Below are 25,408 nucleotides of genomic sequence, written 5' to 3' on the forward strand. Positions count from 1 at the left end.
GCAATGAAGAGCAAAAGCTGCGCCTTCAGGTAGCAGAGCCGCCCAACACAGGCTCTTGCCCCTAGTCCCACACAAGGCTGCTCATGCGTGCGCCCCGGCATGCACAGTCCTGAGCCAGACAGTGCAGAGGGCCTCTGCTCAGCAGCAAGGACATGCTGGCCACCTCCCTACTCCCGGCGACCACAGGCAGCTCTTGCCACAGCTGCCTTCTCGTTTGTGCTCGGCCTTGCTAGTGCCTCGGCGCAGCTCCCCTTCCACGCGCACCCGGCCACGCGGGTCTCGGGGCTCTCTGGCCGCATGCAGCAGGCAGCCAGGCCTCACGTGCTGCTGTGGGGGCAGAGGGTGGCTCGTGCTGTCATCACCCGGAAGGCAAAGGGCATCTGGTGCCTCTGAAGCTGCAGTGGCTTGCAGGGCAAAATCTGTCTGCGCCCACTTGTTCTCATTTCCAGCTCCACAGGCCCCGCGGGCTCCGACCGCGACGCCTCGCGGCACGCACCAAGGCAAAGGCAAAGGCAAAGGCAAGCCCCGGCAGCTTCTGGCTCCAGCCACTCTCAGGCTTGGGTTCTTTCTCTCTCCCTCCTTCAGGCACTCGGGCAAACCATCCTCATCGACCAGCAGCTGCTAGAGAGGATGGAGCAGCAGTGGCAGCAGGCCGAAAGGCAGCTGGTAAATAAGCATTCCCCACTCAGGCTGCCTGTGTGCTCCCCGATGCAGCCCCAGCTCGCACAGCCACGTGCACGGCCTTGAGGATGCAGCTCCCCGCTGCTATGCTCGGCCACAGGAGCAGTGCTCTGGCAGCAAAGAGCCTCGGCCAGCTACACCCCCAGCCGGGGGAGGCTCCCGCCAACCAACATCTCCGAGCTCTTGCTGTCCTCTTCCTCCTTGCTCTTGCCGGGGAAGCCTCAGCTTGGGTCACTTTTTCTCTGGCAGCAAAAGGAAAAGGCCCAGCTGGTGGACCTGCCATGCTGTGAGGAGAACGAGCAGGATGGGCCAGCTGAAGAAGAGCAGCTGGGTGCCCGTTGCACCGCCAGCCCTGAAGGCCTGCGCAGCTGGAGGTCGGAGCTGAGGAGACGGTGAGAGCAGAGCTGCTCCGGGCAGCCGCTGCGCCAGCAGCCTGCTCGGAGCCTGCATACGGAGGCGCTGCCCCCGCCTGGGAAGGGCTGCCTCTCCGTGCCCCAGGGCACGCGCAGCGCTCTCCTGGCGGCCCTGAAGCACCTTCGCTGCCCCCCTTGCTGCCCCGGGATGTCCTTCCTTAGCCCACGCCAGCCTGGGGACGGAGGGGCACTCCTGTCGCTGGCCAAACACTGGTGGCCGCCCCAGGTGCTCTGGAGGGGCTCCCCAGAGCTGCTGGTGGGTGAGCAGCCACCTTGCAAGTGTCGCCTGCCTGGCAGCTGTTGCGGCCCAGGCAGAGCCCAGGGCAAAAGGGCCTCACTTGACATTCCCACCCATGCTCAGCTGGCATGTAGGACAGCCGGCAGAAAGAGTCGGGTCCTTTGTGCTGGAGCTCTTCTGGCAGGCAGGGCTGTCCTGTCCTGGCAGTGCCCGGCGGACATCCCCAACTGATTGCGTTGCACAGTGCTGGCCAGCAGCCCAGGGAGCACAGGGGGAGTGGGCAGAGAGCTCGTCCTGCCCTCTGAGCTCTTCTCCTTTCCTTCTCTCCCTTCTCTCAGCTTGCAGAGCAAATGGCAGCTCCTGCAGCCTGCAGCACTGAGGAGATTTCCTGCCAGGCTGACCCAAAAAGCACGCTAAGCTTTCCTCCCCTCCAGACGTGGTGCACACGCACCAGTTTTCCAGACGCAGCCATGGTCTTCCGGTACAGCCTCGTGGAGACAGACCTATTATCCAAGCGTGCCTGAGTCAAAGGTCTACAAGGCAAAGCAGGTTCTGAAACGGCTGGGGCTTTTAAAGCTATTGTTAGCAGGGGCACAAACCTCCAAAATTACCAACTGACTGCAGAAAAGCATTTTTAAAGCAGCCTTTGATCAAGCTGTTAAAGCCATACAGTACTCACCATGTGGTTGCTCATAGTGAATTGAAAGCCTCTACCGTAGAGCGTTTGAACGGGACATTTCCAACCGAGGAGTGGAGATACGGAGAGCAGGAAACACTTTTTGCTGCCCTGAGGGGTTGTGCGAGTTTATCAAGAGCTGGAAGCACAGCTTGCAGCGACCTGTCAGAGCCCGGCCGTGGCCATGAAGCCTTTCAGCTCGGCCAGGGCTTGGGAAACTGCCCATGGCATGTGTTTTGAATGAGAGACTCTGCTCCCCTGTGCTAAAAGGGAGACCACGTCAGGGTGCCTCCAGCAAAAGCGAGAGCTGAGAAAGGTTGTGAGCAGACTTTGACAGAACGACAGGATGACAGGATGACAGAATGGCCGAGGTTGGAAGGGACCTCTGGAGATCATCTAGGCCAACCCCGCTGCTCAAGCAGGGTCATCTAGAACACGTTGCCCAGGATTGCGTCCGGGTGGGTTTTGAATCTCTCCAGGGAAGGAGACTGCAACCTGCGCTTACCTTCACCAGCCTGCGGTGAAGGCCCTCAGCATCCTGTGGTATATGCTATTTTGGCTCTTGGTCTTCTGCTCTTGATCTGATAGTTCCTCATGCCTTGCCGGAGAAGAAACACACTGCAGGTCTCCTCAGTGCTCAACGCCCAGCGTGCGGCTGCTTGTCGCTGTGCATGTTGGATTCGCTGGTCGGGGCCGTCCCTTCTAGTCCTCCTTTCCTTACAAGCACCTGTTTGTGACTACACCTGTATTTGTACAAAACCTAGAACGCACCACTTAGGATCCAATCTGTATTCCAAGAGGATCCAATCTGTATTCCCTTGGCCAGGAGAAAATCCCTGCCAACAGAAAGCTTTGCCATGCTAGAGGAGTGAGAGGAAAGCTTCCAAATCAGCTGCTTATTCGCTGTCCATCTGTTGCCATAGCCCTGTTGGTCTGCTAGTTAGTAGATGCTGTGCTGTTATGGCCAGGCCGAAGCTTGCCTGCCAGATCTCGACGCCGGAACTTGAATTGGGAATTTCCTTTTGAAGATAGCACCGCTGCCCCACCCAGTGCTGGTGGATAAACAGCGCAGAATTTGCAGCAACTCACTAATGGCTGTGCACAGCACGAAAGGATGCTGAAGGCTGAAGAGAGTGGCTTTGTCTTTCTCCTAGCGAGCAGATGCGTTGACCTTGGAGTAGTGCCCTGGGGGAAGGTAGTCGCGCGTGAAATGAACACGTCAGAGTAGAAATGTTGTGCAGCCCGATGGGCAGAGATCCTTGCTCAGAGCTTGTGCAAGACGGGAGCTTGCTGAAGCTGGGTATAAAGGCAGCAAGAAGCAGAGAGAGAAGCACATACTGAGCGCACAGCAGAGCAGCGCTGTGGTCGGGCACGTGCGTTGCGTCCTGCCTTCCCCAATGGCCTTTGGGCATCGTTTACAGCCAGGAAGAGCGTTAGCGCGCAGGCAAGTGAACGACTGCTCTGCAAGTCTCCTGTTGACTCCGTGTGCTGTACTGCATCGTAAATGCCATGTTTCTGACTCGGAAGAGCAGAGCAGCCTTTCAGAAATGGTTTTTCATTTTGTCTGGCTCCTTAGTTAATGCCTTTGCCACATCGGGAAAGTTACCCCTTAACAGAAGTTTTGAAGAGCCTTTTGCACTCCCAAACTTTTCCAGTGTCTTTTCCTGGGAAGACTACACCCTGGCTGACTGGCAGAGCTTTGTGGGCAGGAGTCGAGACGGAGCCCAACTGCGGAATCTCACAGCCAAAGCCCTGCTCATTGCGGCATACTCCTGTAGCCTCATCTTCTCGCTCTTCGGCAGTGTCCTGGTCTGCCACGTTGCGATCCACAACCAAAGGATGCACTCTGCCACCGGCCTGTTCATCGTGAAGCTGGCCGTAGCTGACATCATGATGACACTTCTCAACACACCTTTTACGCTGGTAAGAGTGGGACAGAGACCCCTGACTATGGACCCATAGCTATGACACATTGGCATAACTGAAGGCTCCGCCTCAGGGTCTTATGACATGAGCCCTCCTCCTCCTCTTTCTCTCATTTGCTCCTGCTGCAGTGCCCTGGCATATGCCCTCTCACCTGCTGTCCCACGCCTTCAATTGCAGTGAGGAAGTTGCGCGGTGCCTCTGTCTCCCAGATTTCCCCGAGCCAGCTGCCCTCTACTGGGAGTATCTAGGCTTAACAACCTTCATTTTGCTCTAGGTCCTGCCGCTTGTCCTCATCTCTGCTGCCTACGTGACAGTGGCCAAGAAACTCGGGCTGCGCCATGTCATGGGGGATGGCACCCCTGAGCAGTACTTTGCCCTTCGCAAAAAGGCGGCGACCACTATCAAGATGCTGATGCTCGGTGCCATCCTCTTTGCGGCCTGCTGGTTTCCCTTAAATTGCTACGTTGTCCTCCTCTCCAGCCAGACCGTGCGCACCAACAGTGCCTGGTACTTCGCCTTTCACTGGTTTGCAATGAGCAGCACCTGCTACAACCCTTTCCTCTATTGCTGGCTCAGTGACAGTTTCCGATCAGAGCTGAAGGCTTTGCTCAACGTATGCAGGGAATCTCCTGGCCCTAGAGAACAGAGGCTTCCTTCCACAGCCCCGTCCTACCGACTAGCTTGGCCACAACACGGCAACTTGAAGAACTTACGTGGCCCCCGTGCCCTTCCATCAGCCTCCAGCCTCCAGCCAGCAAAGACAGACATCTCTTCAGTGGAGCCGACAGTCACTGTGAGATAAATAGTGGCCCTGGGAAAAAGTAGAAGCACTGTACCTAGGTGTGGCTAGAGCTAAAACAGTGCGAAGACGGGGAGTCCTGCACTCCTACTAGTGGCAGTGCCAGCACGCCGGATAAAACCAACAAGCCCAGCTCTGGCAGAGGTAACGGGAAGGAGTTACATCTTTGATGCTGGCTGATAATAAAAGGGAAGGAAGCAAACTCTTGGCAGGAAGGAACTCTTCTTATGTTTGTCAAATGGCCTTTGGCTCTCTTTGCAGGACGGGCTTCTCTGCATCTGTGCCCCTAGGTTATCTGCGTGAAAAACAAGAGAACTGGGGCCTGTTCTTTGCACAGAGGTCAAACCTGGGCTTGTGACTACAGCAAGTGTTGGCAATGCTGTATCGCCCAGGATTTTTCTTCCATCTTCTGGCCATGAATACTCAGAAGGCTTGTCTTCAAATAGAGCCAGAGAAAAAGAAAGGACATTCCAAAAGCTGTATCTTGCCTTGCAATGGAAAGAAACTAGTTTCCCTATCCTGTGGCAATGAGTTGGAGCGGCACACGAGGGAGCCCACTTCCACGTTCAACTTGTAGCAGCTAGCGACCAAGTGAGAAAAATCGCCTGGTCTTTCAATGACTGTAGATGAAAAAAGAGAAAGTGTTCTTTGCAATGTCCTGCAATAAATGCACCTTTGTGAAATCGTGCCAAGGCTTGGCAAGGTTTTCACACACAAAAGGGAACACAGCAACTGCCATTTCTTGCAGCTAGCCTCTCCTTCCACACCTCTGCATGTCTCACTTCTTCTGTGTCCCCTTGCTTTTTCTGTCACAGGTGCTGCGAGTAGCGTTAAACTCGGTATGCGTCAGTAGCTTGAATTCAGGATCGTGTTACTGCTTCTGTATTAAGCACCCAGGAGCCAGAGCATTTCGTGTGACTGCTGCGCAGGTGCAAAGCTTTCTTCCTACCTGCTTTGACCTTGTAGGCCAAGTCCCAGTCAATCCCTTGCCATTTGCAATATGTCAGCAGGAGGACCCCAACGTGGAGGGCCCGCGATCCACGCTCCCCAAGCTAACGACAGCACAGCCTGACTCTTTTGCAGCGAATTAGTCTTTGGGAACGTGGACTATCTAACAAAACTGTTACCGTGCACTTAGAAGAGAAAAGCAGCGGCGCGATATTTTTAGAGCCGCACCAACCTTGGATGTAGTTTAAACTGCTCTAAATGAAAACAATTCCTTGTTTCAGGTGCTCAAGATGTAGCCCATGTGAGCAATATCAGTTTTAGGTTGATACAGGAAAGCAGGTGAAAGAAGCCGGGACCTAAGCCCATTTCTGCTCCGGAAGAAAGAGAGGTGCAGGAGTGTTGGAAAAGGCCCCTTCCAGCAGCGTGGGAAGTTAGCCCGTCCCTTCCAAAATCTTTCCCGTGAACATTATCCTCTCATGTTTCCCCTCGCCTCTTCCTTCCTTGTAATCATGCAGCTCTGACTTAATTTCAGAGTCCCTCGTAACCCTGCAGCCATCCTCGCCACTTTTGAACCCTTTTAACTTCTCTCTTGGGTACGTCAGTGTTTCCCCAAGGGAAGGGAAAAGGTGCGTGTCCATATATGTGCAAGGGCTGAAGCAACAACATAGCGGCTGCGTTTGGGTCCATCTGTCCAAAGAAAAACTGTCCGTGCTTACATGCAGTTTACAGGAGCAAGTGCTCACTCGGTGGCAGTAAAGGGGAGGGCTGAGAGAGCTGAAGAGAAAGCTCTCTCTCAGAGAGGGAGGGAGTGTATGACAGGGGCAGGCAGCAGGATGGGGATTGGGACACAGAGACAGGACACATGGAAAAGTGGTGACACGAGGAAAGGAGATATCTGGAGCCTATGCTGTCATCGTCCCACCTTACCCTTGTCACAGAGGTTGTGAATTTTGAGCCTAACCACGGTGATGATGGCATACTTGTTGTTTTGTACTTATTAATAAAAACCTTGAATTAACAACAACAGAGTTTTACTCGTAATGTGATCTTCTACTGTGATCCTTCAGAGCATTTTCGCTCCTGTGAAGGAACATGCGGTGCTCATGGCGCCAGCCAGATGAGCACTCCAGTGGGGTCTCTCATGTCGGCATCACCTGCTGGCTGCGAAGGGCTGAGTGAGCTCACGCCTCGGTCACTCCCACTCAGAAAACTAATGCAAGGAATTTCCAAAATACGACTCTGCTGCTCTCAAGTCCATCACAGCGGTGAGGAATAAATCTTCCTTTGCATTCTGGATGCATCTCTCTGTGCTTTAAGTCCTTTCTTTGTTTCTGCTTCCGTTTCTTCCTTCCTTCCTTTCTTTCCCTTCCAGTACACGTGGTGCAGTTGCTCTCAAGCATGTGCCCATGTGACGCCTAGAAGAGCTTCTGGGACGGGAGTCTCGTATTTAGCTTTGTGTGGGACTAAGGGATTCTGGTGTGGACTCAGGTAGGATGTTCTTTCTGAAGCTGAAGGGAGCCTTTTGCCATCTAAGGGAATATGCTCTGTCTTTGGGTGCAGTTATCATCCTCTGAGTAAGCACATATGGAGAATCTTGCCAGAACGCCAATACACAAAACCCTCGGAGGTCCAGGCACCCACGTGCTTGCTCCAGCTAGCTCGGAGCAGGGCTCCCGCAGGCATAACCCTGGATCCTGTCCCCCAGCGCTGACCGCAGAAAACCTCTCTCCTCCCAGTTCCGTCCCATGCCCCACCGGATCCAGGCAGAGAGGAAGAATGACAAGTCCAGTGAAGTACAGGCGACCAGAGAGATGGACCTGCTACAAAGAGAAGAGGAGGTGCATCGGACGGAGTTCCTGAATGCTCTCATCGAGGACTGAGCTGAAGGGGCCCAGTACAAGGCAGAGTTTTAGAGCAAGCAGGACACGACAAGGCAGGAGAAGGACAAGCTCACGGTGAAAGCAGTTGAAGCGGTGCCCTTGCCAGCTGATTTGTTTCCCTGCCTGTATTTCACACGCTGTGCTGTAATGTACCTAATGCGCTACAGGGAAACGTCTGAGGAGCGTTTGCTAATTATGTATTCTTCATTTGCTTCCTGTCTGACTGGGGATTCTGGAGGAAGAGTTTGCGTCCAGCAGCGCTGCTGAAATCAGTGGGGGCTGTGCTTTGAGCCCAGGCAGCGCAGTATACAGCTATTGCAACAACATAACACCCTAGGCAATTTAAAGTGGGCATCCGGACTTTGTGGGGATGTTTGCATCCTACCTCAGCTGGGCTGCTGATCAGAGGCATTCCTTTAAAATGTAAATAAGGTTATTTACACCGCCTTCAGATGCCATCTTGGTGCATGCGAAAAGCTGGTCGGAGTGACGAGGGAATGCGGCGGTATGTGCACGGGGCAGAGATCATCTTCTTCCATTTTGCCTTCTGTGTGTATATTTGTCTGCTTGGTGGAGCTTGACTTCTTGTTCCTTACATATTGTGCAGGGATGTGCAACCATCAGACCGGTGGTTGAGTAATTCGCCTTGGAAAGACAGATTAGCAAGAAGGACAGTCTGTGAGAGGACTTTGGTGTGAAAAGGGACTGGTTACTCTGCAGCACCGTCAGCATCATGCTGTCGGGAGGCTTTTCTTTTCCCTACAGGGATATAATGCATCAGGGCTCAGTGGGAGACATTATGGAAAGGGAAGATCATTTTGTTTCGTTTGACTTTCGAAGCAAGCGGATTCTCCCCACTCCCACTCTCATACTCACAGCTTCACAAGCATCAAGACTGGCTTGGCCAGCATCACTGGTGTGTGATGCAGAGGTCAAGGGATGCTGGCTGCTGAGGCATTACGCCCCTCAGGTTCCTCTTGATTGACAACAAGGAATTCGTTTTTGGACAGACCTGTAATATTCTCTAGGAGACAACAATTATTAAGTTATCTTCTCCCTCAGAATCTTGCTCCTGCTTCCATTAATCTTAGGCAAAGGCACTGCCTGCTGTGGCCTCATTTGGAGCATCCTCATAGCTACAGACCGTCTTCCTGTTGCGGTAAAGGAAGGGGAATGGTATGTGCAACGTACTGGAACTCTGTTGCTCTCCTGTTGTCATAGCACAGGTCTTCTGCTGCCGTGTCATCTAGGTTGAGGTCTTATCAAAGCACTGGTCAAAGCGCTCTGCCCTGATGTAAAGAGTGTGTTAGCCTGTGTTTAGCAGTTTGACTGCTGTCTGTCATGTCTGTCATGTCTACTTTTTAACGGCTGCCAACGTTCTGCATCGAGTAGAGCTTATTAAGTCGCCTTCTTCTTCTTCCTGAAGCAACTGGGTACAGTATGCAGGAAGATGTTGCCCACTGCCCATTCCAGGTCGATGTTCCTGGCACATTTATTTTACCTCCTGTGGCACTAGGGTATAGCTATTCCTTTTCTTTGACAGATACTGCAAAATTAACATGCAAAAGCCTCAGCCAGTGACCTAAAATACTGCCTAGACATCATCGGGCTTACCCGATGCATCACTGTGTCCATTAAATGTGAGACGTACAGGACAATCAATTCCATTCCTAGTCTCTCTTCATCCAACCCAAAGTTTCTGTGGGTTTGGCAGTCAGACGGGCAAGCACTTGCTAATGCCTGCGGAGGTCAGATCCTTGGAGCCGCCAGGTTCTCGGAAGGGCTTAATTTCTCTTTTATCGGCCAAGGACCTTGGCTTGTCTTGCTTTGTGTGTGTGGGGGGAGGGGGGGTTTGTGTGCGTGGGTGTGCGTTTTCAGTCCTCTACAGAAGACATGCCTGCTCAGCAGGTTTTGGTGTGACAAGATCTACATGACATTGTTTGCATGTTGTCACGCGAGCCCCTTAAAAATACTGCCTTTGTTTTACTCTCGCCTTTAGGTCGTTGCAACCACAGCCCTCCTGGAATTCATCTAAGTCTTACTCAGAGGTGAGAAGCATCTGGCAGGAGTACAGCTGCAGAGCTGCCTTCTGCTACCTTGTGATCTGGAAACAAGTAGCTGGTCAAAACTTCAGCGTAAACCAGCACAAGTTCCCAAAGCTGCTGGTTGCAGCAGCAAGGGTCTGCACGTTCGTTCTTTGTTGTTGGGGTTTTTTTGGTTTTGGTAGTGGGTCTCTCAGAAAAATACAAAGACCGCGTTGTACTTGTGAAGAGTCCGTAGTCTAAGACGTGCAGAGCTATAGGCCTGCGTGCTCCTTTGGGGATTTGCAAGGTCGAGAGCCACACTTCTGCTGGAGCTGCACACTGTACAGTTCCAGCCTGGAGTCCCCTCAAGTGTGTGCTACAGCTAAGTAGGTATTCAATTTGGGTCCCCTTCTCCCCTCCCCCAGGAAAGGCACTCTCCTCAAACTTTATGTGCTGTATCTCTGGGAGAATGAAAAATTTGGTCTACAAACTTTATAAAAGGCCTGCCTCTTTTCTGTTTTTTCAGGATGTTAGAGATGAGGACTCCGACGTAGAAGGAATTCCAGTTGTTCCTTCTTCCAGAGGAAATCACAGGTTGGTACGTGTCTTTTGTTCAGAAGTCTGCCATGACTGCGTTACTTCTGATTGCGAAGCAGTAGAATCTGGGGCTGGTGGTCACTCTTTGGACAAACAGATTTTCAAAAAATTCGGAGCAGTGTTTAGAGAACTTAGAGGACCTTTGGTTACCTACTGATGTGGATGTCTCGTATTTGAGAACTGCACTTGGTAACTTTTTCTCCCCCTCCCTTCTCCTCTTTGTGTACGTTGCAAGGTTGCCCACTACATCTTCACTTAGTAAAAGGGCTTCACAAAGCCAAACATCTCGAGGAGTTGAATTCGACTCAGAGGAGGTAGGGGATACAGTGGTCTTCTCTCTGTCTAGTTCTTGTCCGTGTCTTTCGTTTACTGTTTTACAGCTGCTTGAAGAAAGCACCTCAGAATAAACTGGCGTGGTTTTTTTACTAACAGCACTACATTAGGGCAAGCATTTTTTAATAAAAACAGGTGCAGGATTGTCACACATACGTAAGGCTAGAAGGGACCTCAAGCAGATAGCCAATCTGTTTTTTCCCCTCACTTCTGGATGTCTCGTTGTCGTTCCTGAGAAGTGTGGAACAGGGGAGGCTACTGCATGCTATGGGCAGTCTGTCCGCGTGCTTGGCTATGTCCTTTGACTTATTTCCTGGGCTCTTAATCGCTCCAAATCGTGTGAATCCTTTAGAAAACCAACACACCAAACAAACCCCTGTGCCCTCAACAATTCAGCTGCCCGTTCTTCCCGTATGTATGGGAACTGCCAGGAAGAGTTTACTCTGCAATCAGTAAACGGGTAGCATGTCCTTTATTCCCAGCTTTACACTGACTACAATACAGGCTCTGCTGTAAGCACTCTGCTGCCTGTTGTCATGGACTCTGCGGTTGTCCTGTGTGGCCGGGATCCCGGCCTTAGGGATGTCAGACGTTGGCAGATTATGTGAAATGTTTCTTCCTTCTGCCCACTCTACTGTCTGTTGGTACCTGAAATACAAAGCTGCATGTCTTCCTGAATGTACAAAAACAGTACCTTGATTCTTGCATTTCTTATTACCTCATGAGGTGTAGATGAATATGACTTCATCTGAAGTATGTTCTGCCCCTAATGACAACATTTTGCTAATCTAAAGAGGAGCTCCCTCTCTGTGGCTCGGAATGCATGACGGTTTGAGTAATGCATATCTATTTGCAAATTGCAGGAGGAATTTGACCCCTTCAAGAGCACTGCAGCATCAAGAAGAACTAAATGATTTCAGGCTCGCTAGATCAGAGAGGCCACTGAAGGAAATGGAGAGCAGTATACGAAGCATACCCTGTACGATGCTTTTCTGTAAACGATGGTTTGCCTTAAATCTCCACTTCTGTGGCATGGCTTAATTTGGTGGCACTGCATTCGGTATGATGTGTGTGTCGCGTTACTCGATGCAGAGAGTGTCTAACATTTTACAAGCTTTTTGAAGAAGTACTGCCTGAAACTGCTAATTCTGTGTGAAGCTTCCAAAAGCCTTTCAGATGCTTTTTCAGATGGGAATGTAAACAACAGAGTCATATCTTTTATAGAAAAGGTCATTCTTTTGGGACTTGAGTTTTCCGGAGGAGTAAATTCAGGGTAGGATGCAGGTATGGAAAAGGACATGGATTTGGCCAGAACAACGAACTTTGTACTTGTTTGCAATTTTGGTACCGTTACAGTTCAAAACTCTAAAGAGTAGCAATTTGACCCAAAGATACCGTACTGCCCAGAGTGTTCAGGGTTAGCACTGGAAAATGTGGTGGTACTTCCAGCTTCCCAGGAGAACTAAACCCATGACTTCTGCTCCGTAAGCCCTAGACTTCAGGCTGAATTGCATTATCAGCTTCCTACCCTTCTAAATAAGATGCAGGGGCTGGAACCCTGCAACTGTGCAAGGAATGCTGCTTGAAGAACTAAGGAGTTGAGCCAGGAAAGGGCAAGACGTTGCCTCCTACTTTCTCTTAGTTGATGGTTTCCAGCTCTCTCTTACCGCGGCCCTCCTGAAGCGTCCTTGCTGTTTTTCCAAATACTTCTCCACACGAGACTTTTAACACGGAATAGTGTGTTGACAGCGAGGAAACAACTGCTATTGGACCTGCTAGAAGAGCTAGACCTGCTGCTTCTTTGCCTTTTCTCTCCCCCGCCACCTCAAAACAAAGAAGTGCCAAGATGTCAAGGCTGCAGCCTGTGGAGCTTTTCCAGGAAGAAGCCAGAAGAATTTATCAGCTAAGCCCCCAGCACGTCAGAGACGCACTAAACACAGCGAGGAGCAGCAGCCATGCTTTTGCGTTGTTTTGCCTTCTCCCCCAAAGGTAGGCGGTTGCCCGTCGTGTTGCTGTCTGTGGCTCTCGCTGAATGTGACTGTTGCTACTTGGTCTGCCAGCATTCTGCCGAAGTGAACTTAAAGGAGGCTCACGCTTCCCGAGGACTTCTGTAGCAATGATCAAGCCTTTGGAATTCCTAGGGTACAACTCAGTTAGCAATTCCCAGAGCAGTATGCTCACTTCAGGTTTTGGGACGCAGTTTGGTACTCTTAATGAAGGTAAACAGTAAGAGCTGTCAAAGCCATTAGAATAATAACCTATGCACTAGACAAGCGGCTGCCTTTTTTGAGCTATCTGTGTTAAAGAAACAGTGCATGTCACTTGTATGGACTGCATTGAATCAAAGGGATTAAGATTTTAATGTGCTTTGCTTCTTTATGTTGCTACCCAAATTACACCTATTTTGTTAGAGAGACTGGAGACAAATAGCTAATTCACTGCTTCATTAAGATCTTAAGGGGAGTCTGTCTTCTAAGGCTGCAGGCACATGCTGGGCAAAGACCTTTAGCAAAGGTGTCAGAAAGGAGTCATTTCAAAGTCTGTTTGGTTTGGTTTACCTTCTTCACAAGGATGTTGTTGGTTTTCTCCGTTAACTGTCAAATTCATAGACGGTACGTTTTTCTGTTAAACTGCAGCCGTTGTCAAATAGCCTGACAGAAGATAAAGACAGGATCTTTACTTTCAGAGGGGAAAGTGGTGTGCGTAGAAAGATATTTCTTCTAATGATCAACGTGCTTGTACAAGGACAAGACACTGTTTCTCCCTCACAGCACGCTGTTGTAAAAAGGATGCTTCTCGTTCGTGTAACTTGCAAGCCACCTTCCGAAGGAACCTCTTGGAGCCTCGAGACACTGTTAGGCAGAGCGCTGCACAGGGCAACGAAGATGTGCTCAGAGCAGGGAGCTCTGAGGGACGTGAGGTCTAGGGAGAAGGTGAGGAGAGGCCACGGGGAGCCCAAGGCAGGGTCAGGTGCCCTTCCCAGCACTGCTGCAGGGCTTTGCTGTGCAGAGGCCATCAGGGAGCAGCTGAGGCGGGAAGACTTGCGCTCAGCAAGCCTGCGGGGCCTGGGCAAGGAGAGAGCACCTCGCCGCCCTGGCAGACCAGCTCCCCAGCCATCTGCCGTGGGCTGCGCTACGGCAATGCATTCAGCTTTGCTCCGAGAGAGCCTCCCGCGTGTTCCCACCATCGGCGCTTGGGCACGTGTCCCTGGCATATTTGCATATCAAAGCCAGTTGGGTGGTTCTGGAGTTTCCCAGCAGCCTTTGCTCCCTCACGCCTCAGCGCTGCCGCTCACGGGTCACAGTGGCCTTGATCACGTTGCCAGGAGCTGCTGGTGTGGTGCTGCACTCCTTGGGCAACCGAGGAGGTGGGAGGTGGTGAGAGGGCCTGCTCTGCGATTGCGCCTTGGGACCTGGAGCAGCACTTTCACCACTTGTGTTTTCCCTTTGGCATCGCCGACTCAGAGCCTGTGGGCTCTGAGTCATCGTCGTCGCAGCCATGCTGCGTAAGGACGGGAGGACAAACAACCCCCCCAAGAGAGTCCGATTCCAGCTCCCCGAGAGGCACTGGCGCGAGGAGCTGGACTGCGAGAGCCGCGAGGCTGCTGCGGCGCTTTCGGGCGCAGCAGCTCCCTCGTCCTCTTCTGCGCTGCTCTGGGGGGAGCCCAGCCAGCCTGACGAGCACGGCCTGCCCCGCGCGTGGCCAGCTCGGAAGGCAAGGAAGACCTGGCTGAGGGGCCTGTCTTCTCGTCTCTGGCAGCTGGGCAGATGCTCTGCGGGTAAGAAAGTCCTCAGAGCCAGCAGCTCTCCACATGCCGCTGGGGATCCCTCCCTTGGCAGAGCAGGGCAGCCCAGCGGGGAGAGATGGCTGAGGGGCGCTCGGCCTGCCCCAGCCTCCTCGAGCAACATCCTAAGGGCAGGCAGGAGGCTTCCCCAGGAGGTACGCTGCCTGCCTTGAGTCAAGGCCCCTCCGAGGGGCTTCTTGGAGCAGGGAGCCCAGGCAGGGATGGAGGGCCCCTGCCCACAGCAGCCCTGAGACCCTCAGTGCTCCTGCCGGGGCAGCCAGGCACCGGCGCTCATACCTGGGGGTTTTGCACTCCTTCCGTTGCCAGCCAGCCAGTCTTGCTCCAGCAAGAAGAAAGGCAAGAAGGCCCAGAAGCCCATGGAGACCCTTGCTGCCATGTAAGCCATTTCTGTCCAGCTCTCTCCTACAGATCGTTCCCCCTGTTCCTCAGTGGACCCCAGCATGCCCTCGGGCCGGCCAGCCAGCCAGCCGGCACACACATCCTCCCCGCATGGCCCTGCCCAAAGCACACGCGCTGCACTGGGCCCCCATCCAGGCGAGGCACATCACAGCCTGCTCGAGCTCACCTCGAGCTGCCTCTCCTGGCCCTCCTCAGGGCTGAGCCTCAGCTCAGCTCTCCTCCTCCACCCGCACTGCCCACAAGGCCAGGAGAAGCTGGCCTGAGCCCCCCGGCAGTCGGGAGTGCGAGGCAAACTGTGGTGGCCCCAGGGCTGTGCCCGGCACACCAGCCGGCTGCACTTTGGAGGAGGCCTGAGTCTGTCATCTGCACCCTTCTGCTCACTGCCTTGCCCTTCCCGTCGCTGCAGCGTGCCCACGGGCCTTGTGGACGAGCAAGGGGAGAGCAGCACCAGTGCCTCCGGCCCAGTCAGCGGCCAACACCTGGTGAGTGAGGGCAGCCCCCGTCACACAGGTCTCAGCTGGCCCCTGCGGCGACACCCGTGCCCGCCTTGGCAAGCGGCAGAGCCCCCAAGCCCAGGGCACAGGGTCCCCGCTCCCCTCCCGGCCCGGCCCGGCTGCACCCAGCCTTGGCCTGCTGCCTGCTCGCCCTCCTGCCGTTGGCCAGCAGAGGAGAAAGGCAGCAGGCAGCTCAGTCCCAAAGGCAGAGAGTGCCTGGGCAGCAGTTGGGAGGAGCAGCTGTGGAAAGGCTGCCTTCCATGCACGTCCCAAACGCCTCCTGTTGGAGCAGGGGCTGCGCCCGGGAAGCTGCAAGCACCGCCGCAACAGCCCCAGCAGCCCTGGCTTGCCATCTGGCTCTGCCTGCCAGAGCCCCCAGCCTCCCTCGAGATCCATCGCCTCCACACCTTCTCTCCTTCCTCTCTGAGCCCTTGTCTTTCCCGCCCTTGTCCACAAAGGCCGAGGAGAGCCTCGACGCAGGGGTGCCCAGCCCTGAGGAAAGGGGCATGCCTTGTGGGGAAGACACCGGCGAGACGGGTAAGCCCCGAGCTGCCTGGGTGCCCACGCAACAAGGCTGGCACGACATGGGCATGCAGGGGTGCTGGGCTGAGCCAAGCAGCTGGCAGCAAAGGGCATCCCTTCCTGGACAACCTGGACATAGCCGTGAGAAGGCCTTGGGAGGTAGCGTGGGTGTGGGGTGCCCAGGATGCCTTGGGGAAGCGGTTTCCTGCAGCAGGGTTGACAGAGGTGACAAAAGATGCCCAGGAGAAGAGCCCCAACAGACATGACCCAGGCTGCTGCTGGCAGCGGGCAGTGCCTGCAGGGCGCCAGCACCCGCTGATCCCAGGAGGGATCTGGGGCCTGCTGGGGCAGATGCGCAAGCAGGGATCTGGGGGCTGCCTGCAAGGCAGGCCATGGGCAGACGGGTCAGGAACGGGAAGCCCTGCCGGGACTCAGCAAGGCCATCCTGCCCTGCTGCTGCTGCTGCTGTTTTCCTGGCTCCTCTGGTGCTTTGGGAAACTCCACGGCATTTGCAGCGCGTAGGGGAGGCAACGGCTGTGCTTGGCAGGAGCACCGATCAGTTGGGCTCTCCTCTCCTCCCATCTTCCTCCTCGCCCCCCTGTCACAGAGCAACCCCCTGCAGCAGAAGGCTGTGCCTCGGAGCCAAGCTGCGACGAGGACATAGAGGCGGCCGTCCGATACATCTGCAAATACGTCAAGGACCTGGCCGCCTACATGGACCAAGCCATCGCCCTGGGTAGGCCGCCAGGGCTGGAGGGTGAGGTCTGGTGCACAGCGGGACTGGGCTCCCGCTGACGGCCACAGAGCCAAGCGTGAAGGGAAGGCAGGGTCTTTTGTTGGAAGGGAAGAGCTTTCCGACCTCACTGTGCACGTGGAGAGGGAACAGAGGGTTGGCGGGTGCCCCCTGGCCTGAGCCCCAGGCTGGCAGCCCGCCTGGGCAGTTGACACCAGGCTCTCTGGCTCACCTGGTGCGCAGGACGCGGGACAAAGGCCTTTCTGCCCGCGGCTTTGTCCTTGCCTGCGTGGGGGTGGAAGAGCTCCCCACCGAGGCAAGGAGGGCTGTCCACCGAGGCAAGGAGGGCTGGCAAGAGCAGGCCTGAACGTCTGTGCCTGCTCTTGCTGTCCTTGGGGGTTTTGTCAGAGGGCGCCCCATCAGCAGGCCCAAACCCTTGTGGGCTGCGGTGTCTCTTTTCACCTTGGGCTTTTTCCTTCCAGAAATGGAGCTCGCCAAAGGCCTTCAAGCCTTGGCGAGCGTCTTCAAGAAGACCAGCTCTGCAGAGGTAAGCTGGTGCAGATGCGCAGCTCCCAGAGCTCACCCCACAAACCCCGGTGCCCTGCTCCCTGGGCTCCCACTCCAGCTGCCCGGCAGCGGGCTTGGCCCTGCCAGCTTCTGCAGGCCTCCCGTCTCCCTCCCAGCAGGCTCTTTGCCGCCTGCGCCTGCCAGCTCCCAGCCCAGGCCGGCGCTTTGCTGCTTGCACGCGTGCAAGGCAAGCACGGCTAAGACACCTAGAAACAACCCCTTCCACATGGCCGCCTTGCTGAGAAGACTCTTTTCCTCACTCTTCCTCCACCTTTGAGAAGGTACTTCCCTGGTCTCGCCATGTCGTCGTCACTCGCAGCAACACGTGTTTTCTCGTTTCACAGGCATCCGTGCCAGCGCTGCAGCACGAGGCAGCCACTGAGGAAGGCCCTCGGCAAGGCAATGAAGAGCAAAAGCTGCGCCTTCAGGTAGCAGAGCCGCCCAACACAGGCTCTTGCCCCTAGTCCCACACAAGGCTGCTCATGCGTGTGCCCCGGCATGCACAGTCCTGAGCCAGACAGTGCAGAGGGCCTCTGCTCAGCAGCAAGGACATGCTGGCCACCTCCCTACTCCCGGCGACCACAGGCAGCTCTTGCCACAGCTGCCTTCTCGTTTGTGCTCGGCCTTGCTAGTGCCTCGGCGCAGCTCCCCTTCCACGCGCACCCGGCCACGCGGGTCTCGGGGCTCTCTGGCCGCATGCAGCAGGCAGCCAGGCCTCACGTGCTGCTGTGGGGGCAGAGGGTGGCTCGTGCTGTCATCACCCAGAAGGCAAAGGGCATCTGGTGCCTCTGAAGCTGCAGTGGCTTGCAGGGCAAAATCTGTCTGCGCCCGCTTGTTCTCATTTCCAGCTCCACAGGCCCCGCGGGCTCCGACCGCGACGCCTCGCGGCACGCACCAAGGCAAAGGCAAAGGCAAGCCCCGGCAGCTTCTGGCTCCAGCCACTCTCAGGCTTGGGTTCTTTCTCTCTCCCTCCTTCAGGCACTCGGGCAAACCATCCTCATCGACCAGCAGCTGCTAGAGAGGATGGAGCAGCAGTGGCAGCAGGCCGAAAGGCAGCTGGTAAATAAGCATTCCCCACTCAGGCTGCCTGTGTGCTCCCCGATGCAGCCCCAGCTCGCACAGCCACGTGCACGGCCTTGAGGATGCAGCTCCCCGCTGCTATGCTCGGCCACAGGAGCGGTGCTCTGGCAGCAAAGAGCCTCGGCCAGCTACACCCCCAGCCGGGGGAGGCTCCCGCCAACCAACGTCTCCGAGCTCTTGCTGTCCTCTTCCTCCTTGCTCTTGCCGGGGAAGCCTCAGCTTGGGTCACTTTTTCTCTGGCAGCAAAAGGAAAAGGCCCAGCTGGTGGACCTGCCATGCTGTGAGGAGAACGAGCAGGATGGGCCAGCTGAAGAAGAGCAGCTGGGTGCCCGTTGCACCGCCAGCCCTGAAGGCCTGCGCAGCTGGAGGTCGGAGCTGAGGAGACGGTGAGAGCAGAGCTGCTCCGGGCAGCCGCTGCGCCAGCAGCCTGCTCGGAGCCTGCATACGGAGGCGCTGCCCCCGCCTGGGAAGGGCTGCCTCTCCGTGCCCCAGGGCACGCGCAGCGCTCTCCTGGCGGCCCTGAAGCACCTTCGCTGCCCCCCTTGCTGCCCCGGGATGTCCTTCCTTAGCCCACGCCAGCCTGGGGACGGAGGGGCACTCCTGTCGCTGGCCAAACACTGGTGGCCGCCCCAGGTGCTCTGGAGGGGCTCCCCAGAGCTGCTGGTGGGTGAGCAGCCACCTTGCAAGTGTCGCCTGCCTGGCAGCTGTTGCGGCCCAGGCAGAGCCCAGGGCAAAAGGGCCTCACTTGACATTCCCACCCATGCTCAGCTGGCATGTAGGACAGCCGGCAGAAAGAGTCGGGTCCTTTGTGCTGGAGCTCTTCTGGCAGGCAGGGCTGTCCTGTCCTGGCAGTGCCCGGCGGACATCCCCAACTGATTGCGTTGCACAGTGCTGGCCAGCAGCCCAGGGAGCACAGGGGGAGTGGGCAGAGAGCTCGTCCTGCCCTCTGAGCTCTTCTCCTTTCCTTCTCTCCCTTCTCTCAGCTTGCAGAGCAAATGGCAGCTCCTGCAGCCTGCAGCACTGAGGAGATTTCCTGCCAGGCTGACCCAAAAAGCACGCTAAGCTTTCCTCCCCTCCAGACGTGGTGCACACGCACCAGTTTTCCAGACGCAGCCATGGTCTTCCGGTACAGCCTCGTGGAGACAGACCTATTATCCAAGCGTGCCTGAGTCAAAGGTCTACAAGGCAAAGCAGGTTCTGAAACGGCTGGGGCTTTTAAAGCTATTGTTAGCAGGGGCACAAACCTCCAAAATTACCAACTGACTGCAGAAAAGCATTTTTAAAGCAGCCTTTGATCAAGCTGTTAAAGCCATACAGTACTCACCATGTGGTTGCTCATAGTGAATTGAAAGCCTCTACCGTAGAGCGTTTGAACAGGACATTTCCAACCGAGGAGTGGAGATACGGAGAGCAGGAAACACTTTTTGCTGCCCTGAGGGGTTGTGCGAGTTTATCAAGAGCTGGAAGCACAGCTTGCAGCGACCTGTCAGAGCCCGGCCGTGGCCATGAAGCCTTTCAGCTCGGCGAGGGCTTGGGAAACTGCCCATGGCATGTGTTTCGAATGAGAGACTCTGCTCCCCTGTGCTAAAAGGGAGACCACGTCAGGGTGCCTCCAGCAAAAGCGAGAGCTGAGAAAGGTTGTGAGCAGACTTTGACAGAACGACAGGATGACAGGATGACAGAATGGCCGAGGTTGGAAGGGACCTCTGGAGATCATCTAGGCCAACCCCGCTGCTCAAGCAGGGTCATCTAGAACACGTTGCCCAGGATTGCGTCCGGGTGGGTTTTGAATCTCTCCAGGGAAGGAGACTGCAACCTGTGCTTACCTTCACCAGCCTGCGGTGAAGGCCCTCAGCATCCTGTGGTATATGCTATTTTGGCTCTTGGTCTTCTGCTCTTGATCTGATAGTTCCTCATGCCTTGCCGGAGAAGAAACACACTGCAGGTCTCCTCAGTGCTCAACGCCCAGCGTGCGGCTGCTTGTCGCTGTGCATGTTGGATTCGCTGGTCGGGGCCGTCCCTTCTAGTCCTCCTTTCCTTACAAGCACCTGTTTGTGACTACACCTGTATTTGTACAAAACCTAGAACGCACCACTTAGGATCCAATCTGTATTCCAAGAGGATCCAATCTGTATTCCCTTGGCCAGGAGAAAATCCCTGCCAACAGAAAGCTTTGCCATGCTAGAGGAGTGAGAGGAAAGCTTCCAAATCAGCTGCTTATTCGCTGTCCATCTGTTGCCATAGCCCTGTTGGTCTGCTAGTTAGTAGATGCTGTGCTGTTATGGCCAGGCCGAAGCTTGCCTGCCAGATCTCGACGCCGGAACTTGAATTGGGAATTTCCTTTTGAAGATAGCACCGCTGCCCCACCCAGTGCTGGTGGATAAACAGCGCAGAATTTGCAGCAACTCACTAATGGCTGTGCACAGCATGAAAGGATGCTGAAGGCTGAAGAGAGTGGCTTTGTCTTTCTCCTAGCGAGCAGATGCGTTGACCTTGGAGTAGTGCCCTGGGGGAAGGTAGTCGCGCGTGAAATGAACACGTCAGAGTAGAAATGTTGTGCAGCCCGATGGGCAGAGATCCTTGCTCAGAGCTTGTGCAAGACGGGAGCTTGCTGAAGCTGGGTATAAAGGCAGCAAGAAGCAGAGAGAGAAGCACATACTGAGCGCACAGCAGAGCAGCGCTGTGGCCGGGCACGTGCGTTGCGTCCTGCCTTCCCCAATGGCCTTTGGGCATCGTTTACAGCCAGGAAGAGCGTTAGCGCGCAGGCAAGTGAACGACTGCTCTGCAAGTCTCCTGTTGACTCCGTGTGCTGTACTGCATCGTAAATGCCATGTTTCTGACTCGGAAGAGCAGAGCAGCCTTTCAGAAATGGTTTTTCATTTTGTCTGGCTCCTTAGTTAATGCCTTTGCCACATCGGGAAAGTTACCCCTTAACAGAAGTTTTGAAGAGCCTTTTGCACTCCCAAACTTTTCCAGTGTCTTTTCCTGGGAAGACTACACCCTGGCTGACTGGCAGAGCTTCGTGGGCAGGAGTCGAGACGGAGCCCAACTGCGGAATCTCACAGCCAAAGCCCTGCTCATTGCGGCATACTCCTGTAGCCTCATCTTCTCGCTCTTCGGCAGTGTCCTGGTCTGCCACGTTGCGATCCACAACCAAAGGATGCACTCTGCCACCGGCCTGTTCATCGTGAAGCTGGCCGTAGCTGACATCATGATGACACTTCTCAACACACCTTTTACGCTGGTAAGAGTGGGACAGAGACCCCTGACTATGGACCCATAGCTATGACACATTGGCATAACTGAAGGCTCTGCCTCAGGGTCTTATGACATGAGCCCTCCTCCTCCTCTTTCTCTCATTTGCTCCTGCTGCAGTGCCCTGGCATATGCCCTCTCACCTGCTGTCCCACGCCTTCAATTGCAGTGAGGAAGTTGCGCGGTGCCTCTGTCTCCCAGATTTCCCCGAGCCAGCTGCCCTCTACTGGGAGTATCTAGGCTTAACAACCTTCATTTTGCTCTAGGTCCTGCCGCTTGTCCTCATCTCTGCTGCCTACGTGACAGTGGCCAAGAAACTCGGGCTGCGCCATGTCATGGGGGATGGCACCCCTGAGCAGTACTTTGCCCTTCGCAAAAAGGCGGCGACCACTATCAAGATGCTGATGCTCGGTGCCATCCTCTTTGCGGCCTGCTGGTTTCCCTTAAATTGCTACGTTGTCCTCCTCTCCAGCCAGACCGTGCGCACCAACAGTGCCTGGTACTTCGCCTTTCACTGGTTTGCAATGAGCAGCACCTGCTACAACCCTTTCCTCTATTGCTGGCTCAGTGACAGTTTCCGATCGGAGCTGAAGGCTTTGCTCAACGTATGCAGGGAATCTCCTGGCCCTAGAGAACAGAGGCTTCCTTCCACAGCCCCGTCCTACCGACTAGCTTGGCCACAACACGGCAACTTGAAGAACTTACGTGGCCCCCGTGCCCTTCCATCAGCCTCCAGCCTCCAGCCAGCAAAGACAGACATCTCTTCAGTGGAGCCGACAGTCACTGTGAGATAAATAGTGGCCCTGGGAAAAAGTAGAAGCACTGTACCTAGGTGTGGCTAGAGCTAAAACAGTGCGAAGACGGGGAGTCCTGCACTCCTACTAGTGGCAGTGCCAGCACGCCGGATAAAACCAACAAGCCCAGCTCTGGCAGAGGTAACGGGAAGGAGTTACATCTTTGATGCTGGCTGATAATAAAAGGGAAGGAAGCAAACTCTTGGCAGGAAGGAACTCTTCTTATGTTTGTCAAATGGCCTTTGGCTCTCTTTGCAGGACGGGCTTCTCTGCATCTGTGCCCCTAGGTTATCTGCGTGAAAAACAAGAGAACTGGGGCCTGTTCTTTGCACAGAGGTCAAACCTCGGCTTGTGACTACAGCAAGTGTTGGCAATGCTGTATCGCCCAGGATTTTTCTTCCATCTTCTGGCCATGAATACTCAGAAGGCTTGTCTGAGTCAGACAATAGAGCCAGAGAAAAAGAAAGGACATTCCAAAAGCTGTATCTTGCCTTGCAATGGAAAGAAACTAGTTTCCCTATCCTGTGGCAATGAGTTGGAGCGGCACACGAGGGAGCCCACTTCCACGTTCAACTTGTAGCAGCTAGCGACCAAGTGAGAAAAATCGCCTGGTCTTTCAATGACTGTAGATGAAAAAAGAGAAAGTGTTCTTTGCAATGTCCTGCAATAAATGCACCTTTGTGAAATCGTGCCAAGGCTTGGCAAGGTTTTCACACACAAAAGGGAACACAGCAACTGCCATTTCTTGCAGCTAGCCTCTCCTTCCACACCTCTGCATGTCTCACTTCTTCTGTGTCCCCTTGCTTTTTCTGTCACAGGTGCTGCGAGTAGCGTTAAACTCGGTATGCGTCAGTAGCTTGAATTCAGGATCGTGTTACTGCTTCTGTATTAAGCACCCAGGAGCCAGAGCATTTCGTGTGACTGCTGCGCAGGTGCAAAGCTTTCTTCCTACCTGCTTTGACCTTGTAGGCCAAGTCCCAGTCAATCCCTTGCCATTTGCAATATGTCAGCAGGAGGACCCCAACGTGGAGGGCCCGCGATCCACGCTCCCCAAGCTAACGACAGCACAGCCTGACTCTTTTGCAGCGAATTAGTCTTTGGGAACGTGGACTATCTAACAAAACTGTTACCGTGCACTTAGAAGAGAAAAGCAGCGGCGCGATATTTTTAGAGCCGCACCAACCTTGGATGTAGTTTAAACTGCTCTAAATGAAAACAATTCCTTGTTTCAGGTGCTCAAGATGTAGCCCATGTGAGCAATATCAGTTTTAGGTTGATACAGGAAAGCAGGTGAAAGAAGCCGGGACCTAAGCCCATTTCTGCTCCGGAAGAAAGAGAGGTGCAGGAGTGTTGGAAAAGGCCCCTTCCAGCAGCGTGGGAAGTTAGCCCGTCCCTTCCAAAATCTTTCCCGTGAACATTATCCTCTCATGTTTCCCCTCGCCTCTTCCTTCCTTGTAATCATGCAGCTCTGACTTAATTTCAGAGTCCCTCGTAACCCTGCAGCCATCCTCGCCACTTTTGAACCCTTTTAACTTCTCTCTTGGGTACGTCAGTGTTTCCCCAAGGGAAGGGAAAAGGTGCGTGTCCATATATGTGCAAGGGCTGAAGCAACAACATAGCGGCTGCGTTTGGGTCCCTCTGTCCAAAGAAAAACTGTCCGTGCTTACATGCAGTTTACAGGAGCAAGTGCTCACTCGGTGGCAGTAAAGGGGAGGGCTGAGAGAGCTGAAGAGAAAGCTCTCTCTCAGAGAGGGAGGGAGTGTATGACAGGGGCAGGCAGCAGGATGGGGATTGGGACACAGAGACAGGACACATGGAAAAGTGGTGACACGAGGAAAGGAGATATCTGGAGCCTATGCTGTCATCGTCCCACCTTACCCTTGTCACAGAGGTTGTGAATTTTGAGCCTAACCACGGTGATGATGGCATACTTGTTGTTTTGTACTTATTAATAAAAACCTTGAATTAACAACAACAGAGTTTTACTCGTAATGTGATCTTCTACTGTGATCCTTCAGAGCATTTTCGCTCCTGTGAAGGAACATGCGGTGCTCATGGCGCCAGCCAGATGAGCACTCCAGTGGGGTCTCTCATGTCGGCATCACCTGCTGGCTGCGAAGGGCTGAGTGAGCTCACGCCTCGGTCACTCCCACTCAGAAAACTAATGCAAGGAATTTCCAAAATACGACTCTGCTGCTCTCAAGTCCATCACAGCGGTGAGGAATAGATCTTCCTTTGCATTCTGGATGCATCTCTCTGTGCTTTAAGTCCTTTCTTTGTTTCTGCTTCCGTTTCTTCCTTCCTTCCTTTCTTTCCCTTCCAGTACACGTGGTGCAGTTGCTCTCAAGCATGTGCCCATGTGACGCCTAGAAGAGCTTCTGGGACGGGAGTCTCGTATTTAGCTTTGTGTGGGACCAAGGGATTCTGGTGTGGACTCAGGTAGGATGTTCTTTCTGAAGCTGAAGGGAGCCTTTTGCCATCTAAGGGAATATGCTCTGTCTTTGGGTGCAGTTATCATCCTCTGAGTAAGCACATATGGAGAATCTTGCCAGAACGCCAATACACAAAACCCTCGGAGGTCCAGGCACCCACGTGCTTGCTCCAGCTAGCTCGGAGCAGGGCTCCCGCAGGCATAACCCTGGATCCTGTCCCCCAGCGCTGACCGCAGAAAACCTCTCTCCTCCCAGTTCCGCCCCATGCCCCACCGGATCCAGGCAGAGAGGAAGAATGACAAGTCCAGTGAAGTACAGGCGACCAGAGAGATGGACCTGCTACAGAGAGAAGAGGAGGTGCATCGGACGGAGTTCCTGAATGCTCTCATCGAGGACTGAGCTGAAGGGGCCCAGTACAAGGCAGAGTTTTAGAGCAAGCAGGACACGACAAGGCAGGAGAAGGACAAGCTCACGGTGAAAGCAGTTGAAGCGGTGCCCTTGCCAGCTGATTTGTTTCCCTGCCTGTATTTCACACGCTGTGCTGTAATGTACCTAATGCGCTACAGGGAAACGTCTGAGGAGCGTTTGCTAATTATGTATTCTTCATTTGCTTCCTGTCTGACTGGGGATTCTGGAGGAAGAGTTTGCGTCCAGCAGCGCTGCTGAAATCAGTGGGGGCTGTGCTTTGAGCCCAGGCAGCGCAGTATACAGCTATTGCAACAACATAACACCCTAGGCAATTTAAAGTGGGCATCCGGACTTTGTGGGGATGTTTGCATCCTACCTCAGCTGGGCTGCTGATCAGAGGCATT

At 54.4% G+C, this 25,408-nt stretch overlaps 1 protein-coding gene and 2 pseudogenes across 2 annotated transcripts in view; all 3 read left to right on the top strand.

Annotated features, from left to right (window-relative positions):
- Window positions 1-11,556, top strand: part of MRE11 (MRE11 homolog, double strand break repair nuclease) — a 59,167-nt gene extending 47,611 nt beyond the window's left edge. The window contains exons 19-20 of one of the 2 annotated variants that reach the window (XM_068930465.1): window positions 10,418-10,496; window positions 11,379-11,556. In XM_068930465.1, coding sequence (XP_068786566.1) covers window positions 10,418-10,496; window positions 11,379-11,429 — 130 coding nt within the window. In that variant the 3' untranslated portion in view covers window positions 11,430-11,556. Of the gene's footprint in view, window positions 1-10,417; window positions 10,497-11,378 lie in introns of those variants that run through there. The other variant, XM_068930469.1, reaches the window with a different exon arrangement.
- LOC138065617 (G-protein coupled receptor 83-like) lies at window positions 3,726-5,083 on the top strand (annotated as a pseudogene).
- A 6,645-nt stretch (window positions 11,557-18,201) lies between the features above and the next one.
- LOC138065625 (G-protein coupled receptor 83-like) lies at window positions 18,202-24,133 on the top strand (annotated as a pseudogene).
- The last annotated feature ends 1,275 nt before the right edge of the window (window positions 24,134-25,408 follow it).

The sequence above is a fragment of the Struthio camelus genome, chromosome 1 (genome assembly GCF_040807025.1).
Source record: "Struthio camelus isolate bStrCam1 chromosome 1, bStrCam1.hap1, whole genome shotgun sequence".
NCBI lineage: Eukaryota > Metazoa > Chordata > Aves > Struthioniformes > Struthionidae > Struthio > Struthio camelus.